The sequence below is a fragment of the Myotis daubentonii genome, chromosome 15 (genome assembly GCF_963259705.1).
Source record: "Myotis daubentonii chromosome 15, mMyoDau2.1, whole genome shotgun sequence".
In the NCBI taxonomy this organism is placed as follows: Eukaryota; Metazoa; Chordata; class Mammalia; order Chiroptera; family Vespertilionidae; genus Myotis; species Myotis daubentonii.
The window spans coordinates 17,660,740-17,679,695 of NC_081854.1; the positions used below are offsets into that span (position 1 = coordinate 17,660,740).

An 18,956-nucleotide genomic window follows, 5' to 3' on the forward strand; every position below is an offset into this window, starting at 1 on the left:
GTGTCAGGAGAGCACAGGTAGACAAAACACCCCCTATCATTAGCTGACTCTTCTGAGGGACTTAGGAGACTCCGGAGGGAGGTCAGGTCTCCAGGAAGGAGCAGAGTAGAAAAGATGCTCCTGACAGCTCCTTGTCCACCAGGAGTCAGCCCAGGAATTCTCTCTCATGGAGGCAAATAATGCTAGTGGCCATTTAAGTCAGTGTCTCCTCTATTCTGAGCTTGAGGTCAAGTAGTTAGTGATGTTTTAAGGTCAATTCACAGAAAACATGGTAATCCAGAGTCCATTTACCATTTGTTCTGTTTTTATTCAGGGGAAACAGAGGCACAGTGTGATACAGCCACTTAATCAGGCTCCCACAGACACAGCAAGGTCCTTGTGCAGCTACAGTCCCATCCTCTCCTCCACCGCGAGGGTCTTAGGTGTCTGTGGACCCTGAGACCAGCCATTGGTTCAGTGCTTGTTCTTAGCAATCCCCAGCTTAAGGTAGATTTTCTGGTCTGGTGATTAAGCAAATGGAGAATTAATTTTCACTCTAGAATCAAATTACCTACAGTAACATTCAGAGTCACTGCTGGGAATGCCCAGACCTTCCCCTCAGGTTACCGATCCACACCTCCCTGCACTGGACTTGAAACCACTTATTTGTTTCCTGATGTGTTGGTGCCACTCCCACTAACTGTGAAGGAAAGGACTTTGCCTTCTCACTCTCCACCCTACACCTGCTACCAGTTCAGGGACCAGCACTCACTTGCTCTTTCATGAAGGACAGAAGGAATGATGATAAATGATGACAGAATGAATGAATGAATGAATGAATGATGCATAATCGCTAGAGAGACTGGAACCTGGATGCAGAGTCCTAAAAGGTTTTAGCCACACCTGTTCCCTGTCCCTACAGGTGCTGAGAACTACGTCCATGCCTCTGACCACCTGTCCCTTGGTGACTGTGGGGCTGTTCCACTGTGGGAAGGTTTTCCAGGCTGCACTACTCCTGCCCTGGGCAGCTGTGGGCTCTTGGTCCCTGGGGTCTTTGAAGTCACGCATAACCCCCACTGCCTCTATCTGCTCCTTCCATGTCCCTTATCTGCCTCCTCCTTCACTCCAAACACACTGCCCTGCCCTGCTCTGCTTCCCCCACTGTGCAGATTGTCCTGCTAACACCCTCCCGGGCAATAGGAGAGGACACAGATATCAGAAGGAGCAGCAGCCTTGGCTTCATCCTGAGCTAGTTTCCCAGGTCACCAGGAGAAAGAGCTGCTGCTGGGCCCCCATCCAGGTTCCTTCCCCTCTGAGGCCAACAATATGAACAGGTACATGACAGGGGCATGTGAACATTGACCTCCTCTCAATATGACTCAACCTAGAAGTCAAAGGCAGAAGGACAGGTCTCACTCCCCCAAAAGCTCACGGGCTCACTTCACCCCTGACTGGTAACTTACACCCTTGTCCTGGTGTGAAGCTCCCATTCCTCCCACTGGCTCCCGACACCTTCCCAAGGTGGGCCTGGTGACCCTGCACCATCTGACTGGTTCACAGCCTGTTTCACACACATGTGTCCTCGTGATGACACCTTAACCACAGAGTGGGATCCTCTCAGCGTTTGAGATCCACCAGCAACTCTCCTTTCTCTCAGATGCTGCCCAATTTGAATGAATACGAATAAACTCCAGTTGTTTCCTGAGTTAGAAAGACAAAGAAGAACATATGCCACAGGCCCGTGTGGGGGCTCCTCCCCATCTGCCTGACTGTCCATAGAAACAGGGAGGGACCTTCTCTCCAACTTTACTAACATGGCACATGTCCTTTCTCCCAATTTTGTGTCTTCCCTCCCTTTATACAGCAGAGACACCTGGACTCGCCCTCTGTCCCCCGACCCCCCAACCTCCCATCACTTCGGTTCTCTTTGCAGGACTCACCTTCTCTCTATCCCAGGGAGTCCCTGATTCCAAACCCACTGTGGCATCTCCCTCTGGTCACAATGTGACCTGGTTGGATTGCAGAACTTGGTCTATGACCTTCGTGCTCTCTAGACAGAAATTCCTCCAAAATCTGGCATTAGAATTTCGGGGCATGAGTGATTTTCACATATTCTTTCACAGTTTAACTCAAAATCTATCTCATAACTGCCAAACACAAATGGACCATGAGGGCCATATTTTCAGCAAGTTCATGCTCCCCCACCTCCACAAGCCCCGCTTCTGTACCTGCTATTGTCTGCGTGTTGAGGAAGGATCCCTGCCCTCTGAAGTGGCAGAAAGGACATTAAAGACCAAGGGCAGAGAGCATGGCTCTGTTGCCACCATCATCCAGCTCCCGCCGTCCCTCACTCTTTTGTAAATCATTCCTGGACTCTGCTCTGCCCTTTCTGGGGTCACTGTCTCATGTCAGTCACCAGCAAACTCCTGGGCAGATGGCCCCACCTCATGGCCCAGCAGCCTGGGTACTGAACTGACCACCAGACTTTCTTCTTGTCTCCTGTGTATTGTTTCTGCTCAGACACCCAGTTCCAGGACACCCTGCGCAGTCCTCTCTGGGTTTAAGGACTATGGGGAGGCCCATCATTACTCATCTCTAGGTTAACCCTGGACTGTGAGGCTTCAGTGGAAACACATCTCGACCCGGCAATGTAGGTCTGTGTAGCTGGAAGGGACTCAACTCCTGCACATCCAGGTGAGGCACCAACATCAGCCAGGCAGTCAGCTGGTCAGTGAGGAGCCAGGAGAGGTGCCGGGTGGTCTCTGACTCCCAGCCCTGCGTCTCTCTGTGACCAAACCCTGATAGTTGTCCGACACCTGAAAAAGTCTGTGCTTTTTCTCCTAGACATAGAGCAGGCGGCCTTACAATCTCTGAGCACTCAGATCCTCATACATTTGTTTGTCTTGTGATGCACAGACCTGCCTTATTTCTTGAAGAACTCAAGTTAGCTGAGAGGTACCAATTCTGACTGAAGAAGCCTTTGGAGGACTCAATGGGCCATGTTCTCTCTGTTTTATGCACAGCGGAGTTACCCAAACCCAACATCACAAGCAACAACTCCCTCCCCGAAGAGCACAAGGACCCTGTCGTGTTAACATGTGAACCTCAAGTTCAGGACACCACCTACCTGTGGGTGATCAACAGTCAGAGTCTCCCAGTCAGTGCCAGACTGCAGCTGTCCACGGACAACAGGACTCTCACTTTACTCCCTGCCACAAGGAATGACACGGGACCCTATGAGTGTGAAACCCGGAACCCCGTGAGTGCTCGCCGCAGTGACCCATTCACCCTGAATGTTGTATGTGAGTAACTTCTGTCCCTGCTTGGGCCAGGGTGCCCACCCGAATTCACACTGCCAGGGGCCAGGCTTACATCCGTCCTTCTCGGGTCCATGTACACAGACCCCCACTCTGAATACCCAGGGTGGACATGAGTTCCTGTCCCAGGCACAACTGGCCAGTCTCGGCCTTGACGAGATACTCCTGGTTGGAAAGGCTCAGGGTTAACAAGCTTTCATGGGACAAACAGGTTAATGTTTCAGGCTCAGGCTCAGTGAACACAGAGGGCTATGGGTGGGACATATTTAAACCAGACTGTGACTCGGCTCAGAGGGAGTGTGTGGCCCTTACACAGACCAGGAGCCTCCCCTTCCCTCTGATTACATCATGTGTGACTTTGTTCTCTTTGCTCCAGATGGCCCGGATGCCCCAACCATTTCCCCCTCAGACTCCCATTACCTACGTGGGACAAACCTCAACCTCTCCTGCCAGGCAGCCTCTAACCCGCCTGCACAATATTCTTGGCTTATCAATGGGAGTTCCCAGCACCCCACACAGGAGCTCTTCATCCCCAACATCACTTCGAATTATAGTGGATCCTATACCTGCCTTGCCCATAACTCTGTCTCTGGCCTCAATAGGACCACGATCAAGACTATCACAGTCTATGGTAAGTGCCTATTCAACCATCGGCACCAGGTTGTGGGGTGCAGGGCTATCTGGTTTTCAAAACAGGCCCTAAAAGGTGTTGTCTCCCATCCTGTGGTCATGGACACAAGGAAATCACAGTCTTCCCCTGAGCCCTCCCACTATATCTCTGTAGACTCTCCTCCCTTGCACTTCTGATTTCTCATGGCAGAGCTGGGCTCCAGCCTAGGAACGTGAGGAGGGGGTTCCCTCAGCCCCAGAAAGAGTCAGGTGGTGGATGGAAGGGGCTTCCCAGAGGGGAAAACAAAGGTCCTCAAGGTCAAGCTGCTTCTCCTGTCACTAACACTTTCCTTCTGTCTCCTCCTGTCTGCTACCTGCTCCATGTGCTACAAGGAACATACAAGGTTCTGAACAAGCTCACCTCTTTTCCCCAAACTAAAGGAGGAAACCACCTCTGAGGAGGGGTGAGCAGGACAGACCCCTGCTCCCTGCTCTGCTCCAGGCTCACCTGGTGGCTGGCTGCTCTATGCCATCTGTGGTGGGACAGGGGTCTGTGGTAAAGGTGCATGGGTGGCCTGTCCTCGGACTGGCCAAATCATGTCACCCATCGACACCACGGCCTTCCTCAGAGCAGGCTGCATGGAAATGGGGAGAGAGTGAGCCATGGGGGAGACCCCTCTGAGCTGTGTCCTGGCTCTGAAGTCACCAGCTGTACAGCACTGTGTGACCCGAGTGTATGTGACATTGCTGAGGAGAGCAGTGAATGGTGGTGCTTACTGGACAAGTAGGTAGATTCATGGGACAGAAGGAGCAGTGCCACAAAGTGTGTAGTTTACAAAGGAAGCTAAGAGTACCAGCCTGATGTTAAAACTGACAACTTCTCTCTAGGGATTTCCTTCTCCCTGATATTCAATCCACAGACCAGGAAGTGAAAGTCTTATTCAAACTGTGAAATCCTTTAGATTGAAACTTCTCCAGATCCTAAGGTCATGAAGACTGGCTGGGCTATATTCTCTAATAAATTATTTAACAAAAGGGAAATGCCTTGGGCGGGGGGATAAAATGGATACATATGTAATACCCTTTGTAATACTTTAAGCAATAAAAAAAAATAAATAAAAAAAAATAAAAAAAATAAAAAAGGGAAATGCCTTCCCATCTCTTTTTATAGCCACCATACGAGAGAGGGGGTGTGATTATTTAAAAAGTTACAGAAAGGTCTGGGAAAGAGTCACAAAAAAGTCAGTGGGTGGAAAATGCCACCTGATGATGAGGATGCTAGACAAATGGTCTAAGGCTCCAGGTACTAATACCGCAGATGTCCAGGGACACAGGACAAGTTCACCCTGAGGTGATCTGGAGGTAAGATGGGGGGTATAGCCCTCTTCTTACAGACTGACACCTGAATAAAGGTCCTCACCCTGCAGAGGTCAGAGCCATCCTCTGGTGACCTTTATAGGGATCAGTGTGGCCTGTGAGTGGCTGACATCTCTGAGGAAGGAGCCCACTCCCAGTCAGTCACCTCCTCTGTTTCTCCACAGAGCCAGTGGGAAAGCCCACCCTCCGAGCCAGCAATGCCACAGTCACAGAGCATAAGGACGCCGTGGTCCTGACCTGCCTCACAAATGACACAGGAATCTCCATCCGGTGGCTCTTCAATAACCAGAGTCTCCTGCTCACCGACAGGATGAAGCTGTCCCAGGACAACAGCACCCTCACCATAGACCCCATCAGGAGGGAGGATGCTGGGGATTATCAGTGTGAGGTCTTCAACCTGGTCAATTCCAGCAAAAGTGAACCCTTCAGGCTGGATGTGCAGTGTAAGTAACCCTTGACCTCTCCCACTTGCTCTTTGTATATTTCACGAGCAGGGTGGTGAGATGGATGAAAGCCTTGAGGAGGTGGGAGCCTCCTTCAGAGCCTAACCATGGGTAAGGACCCCAGGATTAGACTAATCTCGTCATTGTCTCGGTTCTATGAGTCTAAGCTGGCTGACCACGGGGAAGGCTCTCACCCCCCTGAGCCTCAGTTTCCTCCTCTCTAAACTGGAATAAAACAGCTGCACCTAAACACAGTTGTTAGGATAATTCTTGTGAGGTTAATGAGTTAAAGCCCTCAGCCAGGGTCATGCTCACTCAGGACTCAGTCAATGTACCAATTATTATTGTTATTTTTATAAACACTGTTGCCAATAGCTGTAAGGTCAAGCGGAACTTGGAGAAAATGTCCTTTATCACTCACCAGTTCTGTGACCTCCAGTCATTTATTAAGCACCTCCCATCCCTGATTCTCTTTGTGCTCAGTAGGAGTGACACTCCAATCCCTCCTGGGGGTGGAAGGATCAGATGACATGAAAGTAGAGTATTTCCCACCCTATGGGCCATTTAAAACACTCAGCACATTCTTGTTACTCATCAGCACTGAGTTGGCAGGTAAGGTGCCTGCTAAGATTGTCCATAGCGATGGGAAAGAAGAAACAGGGGTAAGAGACAGAATATGTGAGGGAAAGAGGAGTTAAGAGGAAAATTACCAGGGCATGGGAATGGTGGGTGTGAGAGTACGTGCAAAGGTAGAGCCAATGGAAAGTTTCAAATGTGCAAACCAGAGAATGATGCAACCGCCAGAAGTGGGGTGTCAGGAGGACTGACACTCCCAAACCTCACAGACCAGGTGGCAGTTCCTTCCTCCCTCACCAGGCCTCCCCTGCAAGGCCCCTCTTGGTTTCCCCTGAGTGGACTTGGGCCTTCACCCCTCCCCCTTTCCCTTCTCCTTTCAGCAGAACAAAAGGACACAGGCTACTCTGTGGGGACCATCGTTGGCAGCGTAATCGGGGTCCTCGTTGTGGTGGCTCTGGGGGCCTCCCTGGGCTATTTCCTGTACCTCAGGAGGACTAGGAGGTACCATGGCATTTCCTTCACCCTCACCCTAATCCTTCCCCCTGACCCAGTCTGACCCCCAGTGGAGCCCAGGCCAGGAGGACAAAGACCACTTCAACAGAGGGTTCTGGGCCGGCTCCCCGTGGCCTCCCAGCTTCCCCATGGAGGCCCCTAACTCCCTCCATCCAGCTCCTCCCTCACCAGCTGCAGACCAGGGTGGTTTCCTCAAGAGCTTCCTCACCTATAAATGAGGCACAATTAAGGAACTGTGCCCTCAGGATTGTCCTGGTCTCTCCACACATTTGCAGTGGTGCCGGCAGGTAGTAAGTGCTCAGGAAGGCACCTCCTGTTGTTTATCTAAGTCCACCCTCCCAGGTGAGGGGATGGGCTGCCTCAGGGTCTGAAAGTCATCCTGGCCAAGGCCACACAGCTGAGGGTGGAAGAGCCTGGACAGAGTGGGTGGGTCAAATGCCCCCATGAAGCCAGTTTATTAACCACAATCCTGATGTGTGAGATGGGAGAACAGCAAAGCCTGTGGCATGGTTTTTGCCTCTAGTTCAGGTGGATGGAGACAGGACAGGCCATGGTCACACTGTAGCTCTGTAGGCCTGAGGGGCGGGTCTGGCCACAGCAGGTACCATGCTCATCCGGATGCTACATGAGTCTGGCACTGCTGCCCCTTGCAGCCTTGACCTTTCACTAAGTCAGACCCTCAGAGTGGATTCCTGTCCTGGGTCCTCAGTCCCTTCCCTGGTAACTCCTCTCAGACCCCCATCTGCCGGAGGTCCTTCCCCTGTGGGCCCAAGTTAGTGGTGGATCCCTAAGACCATGTGTCAGTTCCCCTCTCCTGGGCCCGTACCCCCATGAACAGTGGAGAGAGGCCTCCAATCTCTGCTTGGAAAGGAGACCCTCCTGTCCCCCTGTTGTGACACCAAAGTTCCCCTGCACCCCTCACAAGTAAGTCTGACCTTTCCCAGGGCCAGTGACCCGCATGGCCTCCGAGAGCACCCACCTCCAGCGGCCACCCCTGGTGAGTGTCTGTTCAGCCTGGAGCCCCTGGGCCTGCCCCACACTGTCCACCCCTGCCCTTGTCCCTCAGGCCCTGACCCTTCCCCGGGCTTCAAGGGCGATTTTCACCACCACTCTGCACAGGGGACCCCGTATCACCAGTCAACCCTGACCTGTAGGCTGTGTCATCTGTCACCACCTCTCCCTCACTGGACCCTGAAATGGCCAGAGGGTCTCACCTTGGGAGATGACCTTTCACCCCTGGCACTTGGGAGCTAAAGAACCATCCCCTCCTGAGAGAACAGGCCAAAGCTTCCTCCCCTCTGGGTGCTAACGCCTCCTTTCTCTGCTCCCAGGCCAGGGTCCCTCTGGAACCTCTGCCTTCCCGGTAAGTCCATCCCCTCCCTGTTCCCTCACCCAGGGCCTCAGTGACCCTCGCTCAGGGCAGGGGCACCATCCAACCTCGCAACACAGCACAGACCCCCTCCCCAGAACAGCCAGCACAAGGGGAGCCCTGAGTGGCCTAGAGGGGCCCTCACATCAGGGGTAGACAGGGTAGGGACAGAGTCTGAGGGGAACCCTGGAGTCCAGCATGGAGCAGAATGGGCACCAGGAACAACAGTCTGGGTCCCAGACTAACAAGGGAGAAGGCGTGCAGTGTGGGCTGAATTGGGGTGCTGGGCTACAGGTGTGCAGACAGCTGCTCAGGAGGCAGAGCTGTCCGTCCTGCGGAGAAAAACCCTCCCTCCCCATCCTCTGATACCCTCTCTCCCCTCTGCACAGGGGCCCCTACCCGACCCCAGGACAACAGGTCCCATCTATGAGGTGAGTGTGGATTATGAACATTCTGTCCTGCAGGTCCCAGGGGCCCCAGGATCTGCCCCCAGCCCAGCCCTGGCTGTGCTTCCAGGCTCAGGAAAGGGCAGTGAAAAGTGACAACTGAGGGTGGAGGAGAAGGTGCCCGGGGACAGACACCCCAGCACAGTCAGCCCCCATGGCACCTGAGAAACACGGCTCGTGTTCTGAGGAGGCTGCAGGGCTCAGAGATCTCTTCTTTCTGTGACAGGAATTACTCCACCCAAACACAGAGGTGTACTGCCGGATCACCCCCAGAGCAGACGTGGCTTCTTAGTTCCTCCAGGACCTGAGACTCCAGACCCTGTGGTTGGCGCCTGTGCCAGAGAACCAGCTCTGAGCGTCATGCTAAGCGAAATAAGCTAGTGTGAGAAAGATAAATATCACATGAACTCACTCATTTGTGAAATATAATGAACAACATAAACTGACGAACAAAAATAGAGCCAGAGGGGGGGAAATATTTTAGAATATAATAGTAGTAATCCTGTTATTGGCAGATTTTTAATATTCCCTACAATGTTTGTGATATCATACTATGTTATACAGTTTTGATAATATTATTATACTTAAAATCCTATTTTCTGGAAATATTAATGTTTACTGCATGTAATGTTATATTAAGGTTTTTCTTGAATAATTTATGTTTATTGCATTTAATATTATTATATTCAAAATAGTTTCTCTTGAGATAAAAAAAAAATTAAGAAAATGCTGTAAGGAATTGCTGAGAAGAAACAGAGAGAGAAACCTAGCCATACAGAATTAAAATGGCTATAAATAAGTACCTCTCAATAATAACCCTAAATGTAAATGGATTAAATACTCCAATCAAAAGGTGTAGAGTAGCTGAATGGATACAAAAATATGACCCAACTGTATGCTGTCTACAAGAGACCCACCTCAAAACAAAAGACAGCTTTTAACAAGGTGGCGCGGGCAGCAGTGGTGGCAGCGGCAAGCTCCGCTGGAAAAGCGAAAAGCGAGGCCGACTCCAGCTTCCTGGGGCTGCGGCCCACTTCTGCGGACCCTGCGCTGAGGCGGCGGCGGCGAGGCCCGGGAAACAGGGAGAAATAGGAAGCCGGGCTGGCGGCAGCTCGCTCTGGAGCCCTTGAGGCTGGAAGTGGATCAATTCCTAGAGGACTTGCAGCTACAGGAGTGCACGAGCGGTGGCTTGGTATGGGGGCCCCCCACCCCCCATGATAAACTCTTCTTCGTGGATTCTGGCCCCAAGGAGAGAGTGCGCGGCAGGAAGAGGACCAAAGGCCAGCAGAAGCCACTGCTCCTCCAGAAACCCCTGCGGTGGACCTCGTGTTGGAGAGCACATCCAAGATCCCTGCCCCCAAAGACATCCTCACCCACCGGGTCCCCAACGCCAAGAAGCTCAAGCGGAAGAAGCAGCTATGGGAGAGGCCGACCAAGCTGGGCGAGCTGCCCCGGGAGGTGCGCAGGGCGCAGGCCCGGCTCCGCAGCCCTCCTGCGGCCAAAGCCAGGCCCGGGCCCCAGGACACCGCGGAGCGGCCCTTCTACGATCTCTGGGCCACAGACAACCCTCTGGAGCGGCCGCTGGCCGGCCAGGACCCCTTCTTCCTGGAGCAGACCACGAAGAAAGGAGTGGAACGGCCGCTGCGTCTGCACACCAAGCCGTCCCAGGTGCCTGCTGTGGAGGTGACACCCTCGGGAGCCTCCTACAGCCCCTCCTTTGAGGACCACCAGACGCTGCTCTGGGAAGACCACGAGGTCGAGCTGCAGCTGCAGAGGGAACCGGAGAAGTTGGAGCTGCAGCTGGCCCTGCTCCCCGCTGAGCAGGCAGCCACCCTGGAGTCTACCTTTGAGGAGATGTGCCAGGGGCTGCTGGAGGAGTCAGATGGGGAAGGGGAGCCAGGCGAGGGCCAGGGCCAGGGGCCCAAGGGGGCTGGAGACCAGGCCAGAGATGATGAGTTTGGAGGAGCCAAAGCTACCACACCCGACCGCCTGGCTGCTGTGGAGAAGAAGACAGAGCAGCAGCGTCGGCGGGAACAGGCCGCCCGGATGCTGTGGGTATAGCAGGCCACGGTGCGGGCAGCTCGGCTGCGGCACCAGGAGCTCTTCAGGCTGCGCGGGATCAAGGCCCAGGTGGCACAGCAGCTGGCCGAGGCTGACAAGCCCCGCAGGCTGGGGCGGCTCAAGTACCAGGCCCCCCGACATCGACTTGCAGCTCCACTCGGAGCTGGGCAACTCGCTCCCGACCCTGAATCCCGATGGCAACATCCTATGTGACCGGTTCAAGAGCTTCCAGAGGACAAATATGATCGAGCCCCGGGAGAGAGCCAAGTTCAAGCGCAAGTACAAAGTGAAGCTTGTGGAGAAGCGGGCATTCCGGGAGCTCCAGTTGTAGCTGATGCTGGATGCAGAGCCTCATCCCTCCATAAAGGACCTTCAGACCAAAAAAACAACAACAAACAAACACACACACACACACACACACACACACACACACACACAAGACACAAAAGGCACACACAGGATGAAATGGAAACAAATTTTTCCAAGCAAAGAGAAAAGAAAAAAAAGCTGGAGGAACAATACTCATATCTGACAAAATAGATTTCAAAATGAAGGCCATCACAAGAGACAACAAAGGTCACTACATAATACTAAAGGGATCAATCCAACAAGAGTGTATAACCCTGGTAAACATATATGCACCCAATATAGGTGCACCTCAATATATAACAAATCTTCTAAAGGACTTTAACGGAGAGACTGACAACAATACAGTCATAGTAGAGGAATTTAACACCCCTCTGACTTCACTGGAAGGATCTTTCAGACAAAAACTTAACAAGGAAACGGAGACTCTAAAGGGCACACTAGATCAGATGGATTTAACAGACATTTATAGAACACTTCACCCCAACGCAGCAGAATATACATTCTTCTCAAGTGCATGTGGAACATTCACAAAGATAGAACACATGTTAGGGCACAAAACAAGTCTCCACAAGGTCAAGAAGACTGAAATCATGTCAAGCATCTTCTCAGATCACAGTAGAATTAAATTAGACATCAACTACAGTAAAAACACCCCAAAACATTCCAACACCTGGAAGCTAAATAGCATGTTGTTAAACACTGAATGGGTTACCAACGAGATCAAGAAAGAACTCAAAAACTTCCTGGAAACAAATGAAAATGAACACACAACAACCCAAAATCTCTGGGACACAGCAAAAGCAGTCCTGAGAAGGAAGTTCATAGCACTATAGGCATACCTCAAAATAACTGAAAACAAAAAAAAAGCAATAAACTATTTAACCCTAAAACTTAAAGAACTAGAAAGAGAATAACAAGAAATGCCCAGAATAAGTAGAAGGAAGGAAATAATAAACAGTAGAGCAGAAATAAATACCATAGAGACTAAAAAACAATACCAAAAAATCAATGAAATGAAGAGCTGGTTCTTTGAAGGGATAAAAAAAATTGATAAAAAATTAGCCGTATTCATCAAGAAACGAAGAGAGAGGACCCATATATTGAGTTACAACTACCTTCTTATTTTTTCCAAGAAAATATCCATGAACTCTCTGTTAAATTCCCAAGGCACACACTACCAGCATCGAAATTAGCAGGAAATTCCACCATTTCCTTGGTGTCTCTCCCCAGCACCTTCCCCCACATGTCCACTTGCAGACACACAGGGTGATAACAATTGTCCCTGCATCTCTCCTTGTTCAGCTGCTGCCACCTCCTGGCGGGTGATGGTAATCAGGACTTGGCGCCTGAGAGCCTGGCCCCACAGCTGACCAGGCAGGCAGGACTGGGCCTCCACACGGGTCGGGTCAGGGACAGCAATGACCATTCTTCAGCCCTGGGGGACTGAGCAGTTGGGCAGACTGAGCTGCCCGAGGGTGAGGGGGACAAAGAGTTGATGCAGGACTGAGTGGGGAAGCACTGAGGCCTCAGCTGGGAGCACTGAAGGGGAGGTAATGGAATGTTCGCAGGGAAAAGGCTGGATTCTGCAGAGGAAACGCTCTGGGGCACCGACTCAGCTGCAGGCCCTAAGCAGGCTGTGTGCCTCCTGCTGGCCCTCATCTCACAGCTCCCACCTCCAGGAATAAGGCTCTCTCCTCAAGTCCACCTGCCCTCCCTCACCTGCGCTCCTTCATGGTCCACTCTACATGAAGGGGCTCTGGGTCCCTGTAATACACTGCAGGGAGTGGGAGGGGAGGCTCAGTTCCCCACAGTGAACCCAGCAGTGGTGTCCTGAGGAGGGTGGGAGTCAGGAAGGTCCTCACTCTCCCATTTCATGGGTCCTAACCTGAGAGAACCTCCCTCGCCCACCCTGAGCAGACCTCCAACTTGACTGCCATCATCATCAACCAACAGCATTTTTGACACTTTCTTTTAATGGTGGTCAGATGCTTCCCAGATCTAGGGGAAAATGTGACTCTCTAAGGCCAATAACACATCTCCCCTCATTCTTCATTAGGAAGGTTCTTGAAATGCCCAGGAGAACCCACCACCCACTGAAGAAGGCCTAGTCTGAAATGTTTCACAGAAGCCGAGCCAAGGCCCATGTGCACAGATGCTAAGTGGCAGGGCCTTCAGAACCACAGGCTCACGACCATTGTCCCCTGTGACCACCCCTCATGCAAGAACATCTGGGCCCTGGGTGTCTACCCTATACTATCCACTGCCCCTGCCCCTGAACCATCTCCCCCTACAATGACTTGGGCCCTGGGGATGGTTCCATGTCCGCAGTCCATTCTGCCACACCCCAATGTGAAGGGGCTCCCCTGGGAACCCTGATGTCTGAAGCAGGAGCTACACCCTGAACAAATCTAAAGAGTATTTGAAGGGTGGGGCTGTTGCAGGAAAAACACTTGCATTTATTTGTCTCAGGTGATGGAAAGGTCTCCAGGAGCTCAAGGAGGAGTGTGGGTGCCCTCTAGTGGCTTGTTCCTGCTACAAGAGGAGAGAAAGGAGCAGGAAAGTTGAGAGATTAGGGCTGACCTTGGACACAGGACAGGTTCTGGTTCAGAAGGAGGCATAGTTAGAGGTGATGACTGATGGCTGCCTTAGCTCACCGGCTGGAAGACTGGGTTGTGAAAGGGTGTGCCCACAAATCAGATTGACACCAGTGGGTTGTACTGCAAAGTTGGGTGAGGAAAATTCTGTAGACACTGGGAAGAGAAAATACATCATAACAAACCTATATGCCATGCCATTAGACAACCTACTCTGATGTTCTTGCCATCTCTAGCATCTCAGCAGTAATACAGTCATTTCTATCATTAGGAAGAAACATCTTATTAAGTAGAAAACTATATCATAGGAGTTTGTCTATATTTTCAGAATCATACACTGTGACATCATAACTTCAAAATGCATTTATGCCTCCAAAATAGACAGTGTCAGGTCTCATTCCCAGCACCTGTGGACTGACTACCCCTGTCCCAATCCCTGGGCCCCTCTCTGAACTACAAGACCTTTAATGTTCCCCCATTAAGGGGTTGGGTGGGGGTCTTTGTAGTGACCTCACCATCGTCCCTCCACCTCTCAGACTCTGGGCAGAATCTGCTGTCCACTCTTGGGTGTGATACCTAAATTACAGACCTCTATTTCTGTCCTTCCTCCATCCCAACATGTGACAGGTGCTTTCTGCAGGTAATAGTGAGAGAAAAGTTCTCAAAAACTGTTGCCTTGGCCCACCCTGAACAGACATCCACCTCAGTGCCATCATCATCAACCAGAAGCATCTGAACACTTCTTTTTAATGGTGGGGGTCAGATGCCTTCCAGGCAAAATGTGCCTCTCTCTGTACAGGGATGAGTAACAAACAGACAGAGTGAAATGGCAATAGTGTTCACAGAAGGTGACCTATATGAGCACTTAAAATCACAGGTGAGTGCACATGAAATCCACAATCTTGAACTAAAACATGAATCATAGGCGACTTTTACCACTTCGAAGGGCTAAATTACAAAAAGTGTTATCAGTGATGACCTAGAAATATTAAACTTGCATCACAGTTACTGATAAATGGAAAATGGTTATTGGCTTTCCTCTAAAGAATATTCCAGTGCATGTTTTCATTTTATAATGATGTAAGAAGTCGCTCCTATCAAGAGGCTAGCTACGTTTTTAAAAACAATTTTCATTGTTGACAGTAGTACAGATGTCCCCCACTTCACCATTTCCTCCCTCCCACTCGGGCCCGCCCCAATCCAGGCCTTCATCCCATTACTGCCAGTGTCTATGGGCTATGCATATATGGTTTTTGGTTAATCTCTTCCTGTTGCCCCCGCTCCCTCCCATGTATCCATGCCTTTGCACCTATTTTGTTTGTCAGTAGAAATTATTACCTTTTATCCCTTTAAATCTGTAAAGCAAAACTAGAGGAGGTTTCTAGGCACTCACCCAGATCCCAGCACCTCCCACCAGCAGAAGGACGAGCTAATTCCTAAGCTTCATGGCTCTCAAGACAGGTGTGCGCCCTGTGTGCTGAACCTGAGCCCTGATGTCCCTGCATCCACTGGCACTGATTGGTGGGTCTGATCTGAGACTGGAAGAGTCCAGCCCCTCTTTATGGTTCAATCGGGGCCTTCAGGCCAGTGCACAGACAGCAGGAAGCTCTGGAAACCGAATCACTGCATCAAAGCACCCACAGGGCTCTCAGCTAGCACAGCACCTCCTGGGTTCTCTCGGGTGCATTTGAGGCCACATCCCACCTACCATGATAGAACCTGCCAGCCCCCCAGCTGGTGGTTACTCAGACCTGGAGGCCCTTTGTCATGAGGCATCCCTGATCCCAGCACCTGCTTCCGACATCTGGAGGGTTACTGAAACCTGTGGTTTGGCCACTTGGCTCTTTGAGTGCCTGGACCTTGTGCCACAGAAGCCGTGCTGAGCAAGGAGGGAATCAGGAATCTGAGGAGGAGGGAACCTGCAGTGAGAGCCAGGGTGCTCACTTCTAAGTTAACCTCTGTTGACAGATGGAAAGGTCCAGTCCTTATGCCCAGGTTGATACCCAAACAGATTGATACGCAGCTCTGCCGGTCTGTACCCTCACATTGCTTCACAGACACTATTAAGTAAATATGGAAACCACACAATTAAACCTGGCACCTGCGTTCTTATCCTACCACTTGTGACATCTGTGGGCAGAGAATGTTTTCTGAAGACCAGGGCCTGGTGTCAGCCTGGGAGGAAGCCAGCAATTGCCCTTGTTTGTCTCAAAAAGGGAGGGCAGGGGTCTCCTAACAGTGAGGGGTCAGACCCCCATTCATTCCTCCAAAATCACAGCCCTTCCCACCTCTACTTGGTGAGTGACAGCTCATCTCCCAGGGTGGATCTTGGTGACAGCCTGTGTACTTCCTCTTCTCAGTGACACCTGAGCTGAATCAAATTCTGGACTCTCGACCCAGGTGGAGTTACTACCACAGGAGGAAGGAGCCCACCTTTACCTCAAAGGAAGTCAGGGGGCAAATCCCTGTGCGCAAAGGCCCTGATCTGTGGGGTCACCAGGCTGTGTCTCTGAAAACATCTCACCAGCCCATGATGTCCTGGGGAACTTCCCGTGCAGGATGGGACAGGAGAACCCAGCATCTGGGGCGCTTCCACCTCAGAGTGGAAGAGGGTCACAGGGAGGCCTCCTTTCAGGGTCCCCTGCTGAGTCTCCATGTGGACCTGCTCCAGATCCTGGGCCCCTTTGGGAGGCCTAGAGCAGATGGGGACACAGGAGACTTGGATGCAGTGCCCAGTGCTGTGATGGGGACACACAGGGCATCCTGGGCATCAGAACCCCAGGCCAGCACCCTCTCCTGGAAGCCCCACAGGAGCCCTCACCAGGCCCTTCCTTGAAACCTCAAGGACAGCGAGCTCCTCCTGGGTGGGTAGTTCTCCTCACACTGGATCCGGAGTCCTCTGGACAACCACCACCCTCTCCCTGTGCTCACCCTGTCCTGGATGAAGTCGGGCAGCCTGGGACACACAATGACTGGCCACTCAGTCTAGAGGTCAGAGCCTACCCCTGCCCAGGGCTCAGGGTCAGATCCCACCGCTGGAGCCTGGTCAGCATCCCTGATGCAGCCGCAGGTCTCTTTATGCCCTCCAGGGGGTGAAATTGGAACACACCAAAAACACAGGAAATTATCATAGGAGCCTGGCTTTGGTGAAGGAGATGAGAAAGGAGCCTGATTTCCATATCACAGACCCCTCTGGGCCCCTCCCATGTGTCTGCTTTGTCCTACAGGCTCCTTCTAGGGGGCTACGAGCACCTTCTCTCACAGGGACCCTGTGTAGCTCCCCACTTGCTGCCTTGTACCACCATGGGGAAGGCAGAGTGACCAGAGCCAAGTCCCCCAGGCAGAGGACAGAGGCTGCCCCAAGGGTCGGGGAGCACATGGACAGGCTCAGCCAACAGATGCAGAGAGGGGAGGTTTCCCTAAAATCATGGCCCTCAAGGGCCACATGCACCTGCACACGGGCAGCAAGCCCTTCCAGTGTCCCTACTGCTCCAGCAAGATTAACCTCAAGGGCAACCTGAGCCAGCCATGACGGTCAAGTACAGCAACATGGACATTGGCCTAGACAGCCAAGACCCCATATGGAGATTATGGGCACCAACCCCTCAGAACTTGGTAGCCAGCAGGAGATGGAGGACTTGGAAGAGAATGACTATGGATACCCGGGTGTGGACGGCAGCACCGAGGCCAGTGTCCTCACGGAGCAGGCCATGAAGAAGATGGCCTACTGCCACGTGCTATAGCAAAGCTGGGCCACCCAGAACAGGGTGAGGGGGGCCTGGGCATGGGGGTGAGACCCATGGGTTGCAGGCTGTGTTCCTGCAGCTGAGAAATAAGCTGCTGCCCCACTGTGCGGAGCCCTCCCCCAACTCTGATTCGTTTGCAGCAGTAGGGACTTATAGACCAAATGGATGGTATCACTGGCCTCAGCTATGAACTGGGCCCAGGCCCCAGGTCTTTGGGGGAAGGAAGGGTAACAGGGACCCAGGTCTGCATCTCCTGGGCCTGCTGCTGTGGGAGGGTGGGGAAAGGGACAGGTCACAGAGCACAGGTTCTCAGGTTTCTGCAGGCCCAGCAGTGCTGGGGCAGCCAGTGTGGGCAGGGCCAAGTGATGGCCCCTCAGGGGTCCAGACACTGAAGAAGGCATCACTCCGGCCAGGCCTTGTTTCTCCCCTGCCTGCTTCTAGAGATGTTGGAGCCCCAGCTGCTCAGCACTGCCCACTCCCACGCACGAGCCCTCATCTGGGAATAGCCCAGGCCCAGAGCAGGTAGGGCCTCTGCCTTCTACCTCCAGGTGCCTCCTGAGCTGCCTGGAGCCAGGTGCGCATGCACCCCAACCTGGCCAGGGGACACCTTCCCCAGCCAACCCCCAGAAGCCCAGTCTTATCTCCCTAAGGTGGGTTTTGGCAGATGTCACCCAGCTCTGTCTTAGCTGGGGCACCACACATGGTGTGTCCCAGCTCAGTGTCCCCACCATGAGCTGAGATGAGACACACCTTGGTCAGGCCACACTAACTCGGACAGGTGGAGGCCCCTTGAGCAGGGGGCAGAGCACCTTGAAGAGGTCACTGGGGACCCACGGGAATTGTTAGGGGCAAGACCGGAGCATTTGTCTTCCTTAAGGTGCAACAAGTATCCATTTTGAGGACGGGGACAGCCAAGAGTCCGCAAGCTCCCAGGAAGACCAATTTTTAAAAAGGAAAATGAGGACCATAGTGGAATATATATATATATATATATATATATATATATATATATATATTAGCAAATGGGAGTATTTGGAAGGTAATTTATTTTATACTAGAAGCCCATTGCATGAAGATTCATGCAATACGCCTTCCTTCACCTGGCTGCTGGCACCAGTTTTCCTCTGGCACCTGGGATTATTGGGTCAAAAAGAACCCTGTGCCTTCTCCTCCTCCTCCTCCTCCTCCTCCTCCTCCTTCTCCTCCTCCCCCTCCTCCTCCTCCTCCTCCTCCTCCTCCTCCTCCTCCTCCTCCTCTACCTTCTCCTCCTTCTTCTTATCTTCTGCTCCTGCCAGCGCAGTGGACTTGGTCTTAGAAACTCAAGGGAGAAGGTTCAGGACCCCAGGGTGGGGCTCTCCTTCCTGCCTGCAGCCCCGCCATCAGCTGACCCTCTGGGAGTTTGATACTTGAACCCCCCTACCCTGTGCCTAGGACCTGGGCAAAGCTAAGGAAAGGGACAGCACAACTCACAATTTGAGGCGGGGGTGGGAGAGGGTGGTCTTGCAAAGGCTACTATCTTCACCTTTCAACCCCAAACTTTCCAAAGAGGTGTGAGGC

General features: G+C 52.2%; 1 protein-coding gene and 1 pseudogene across 26 annotated transcripts in view; both read left to right on the top strand.

The window, feature by feature from the left end:
* LOC132216799 (carcinoembryonic antigen-related cell adhesion molecule 1-like) overlaps positions 1 to 18,956 on the top strand; it is a 287,472-nt gene that overhangs the window by 26,129 nt on the left and 242,387 nt on the right. For 2 of the 26 annotated variants that reach the window (XM_059666353.1, XM_059666348.1), the window contains exons 4-8: positions 3,003 to 3,281; positions 3,673 to 3,927; positions 6,682 to 6,802; positions 7,759 to 7,811; positions 8,146 to 8,177. The exons of 17 other annotated variants lie outside the window; for them this stretch is intronic. In XM_059666353.1, the coding sequence (XP_059522336.1) occupies positions 3,003 to 3,281; positions 3,673 to 3,927; positions 6,682 to 6,802; positions 7,759 to 7,811; positions 8,146 to 8,177 (740 nt within the window). Of the gene's footprint in view, positions 1 to 3,002; positions 3,282 to 3,672; positions 3,928 to 5,446; positions 5,749 to 6,681; positions 6,803 to 7,758; positions 7,812 to 8,145; positions 8,178 to 18,956 lie in introns of those variants that run through there. 7 more of the 26 variants (XM_059666356.1, XM_059666360.1, XM_059666357.1 and 4 more) reach the window with 6 other exon arrangements.
* Positions 9,577 to 11,276, top strand: LOC132217176 (ribosome biogenesis protein NOP53-like; annotated as a pseudogene).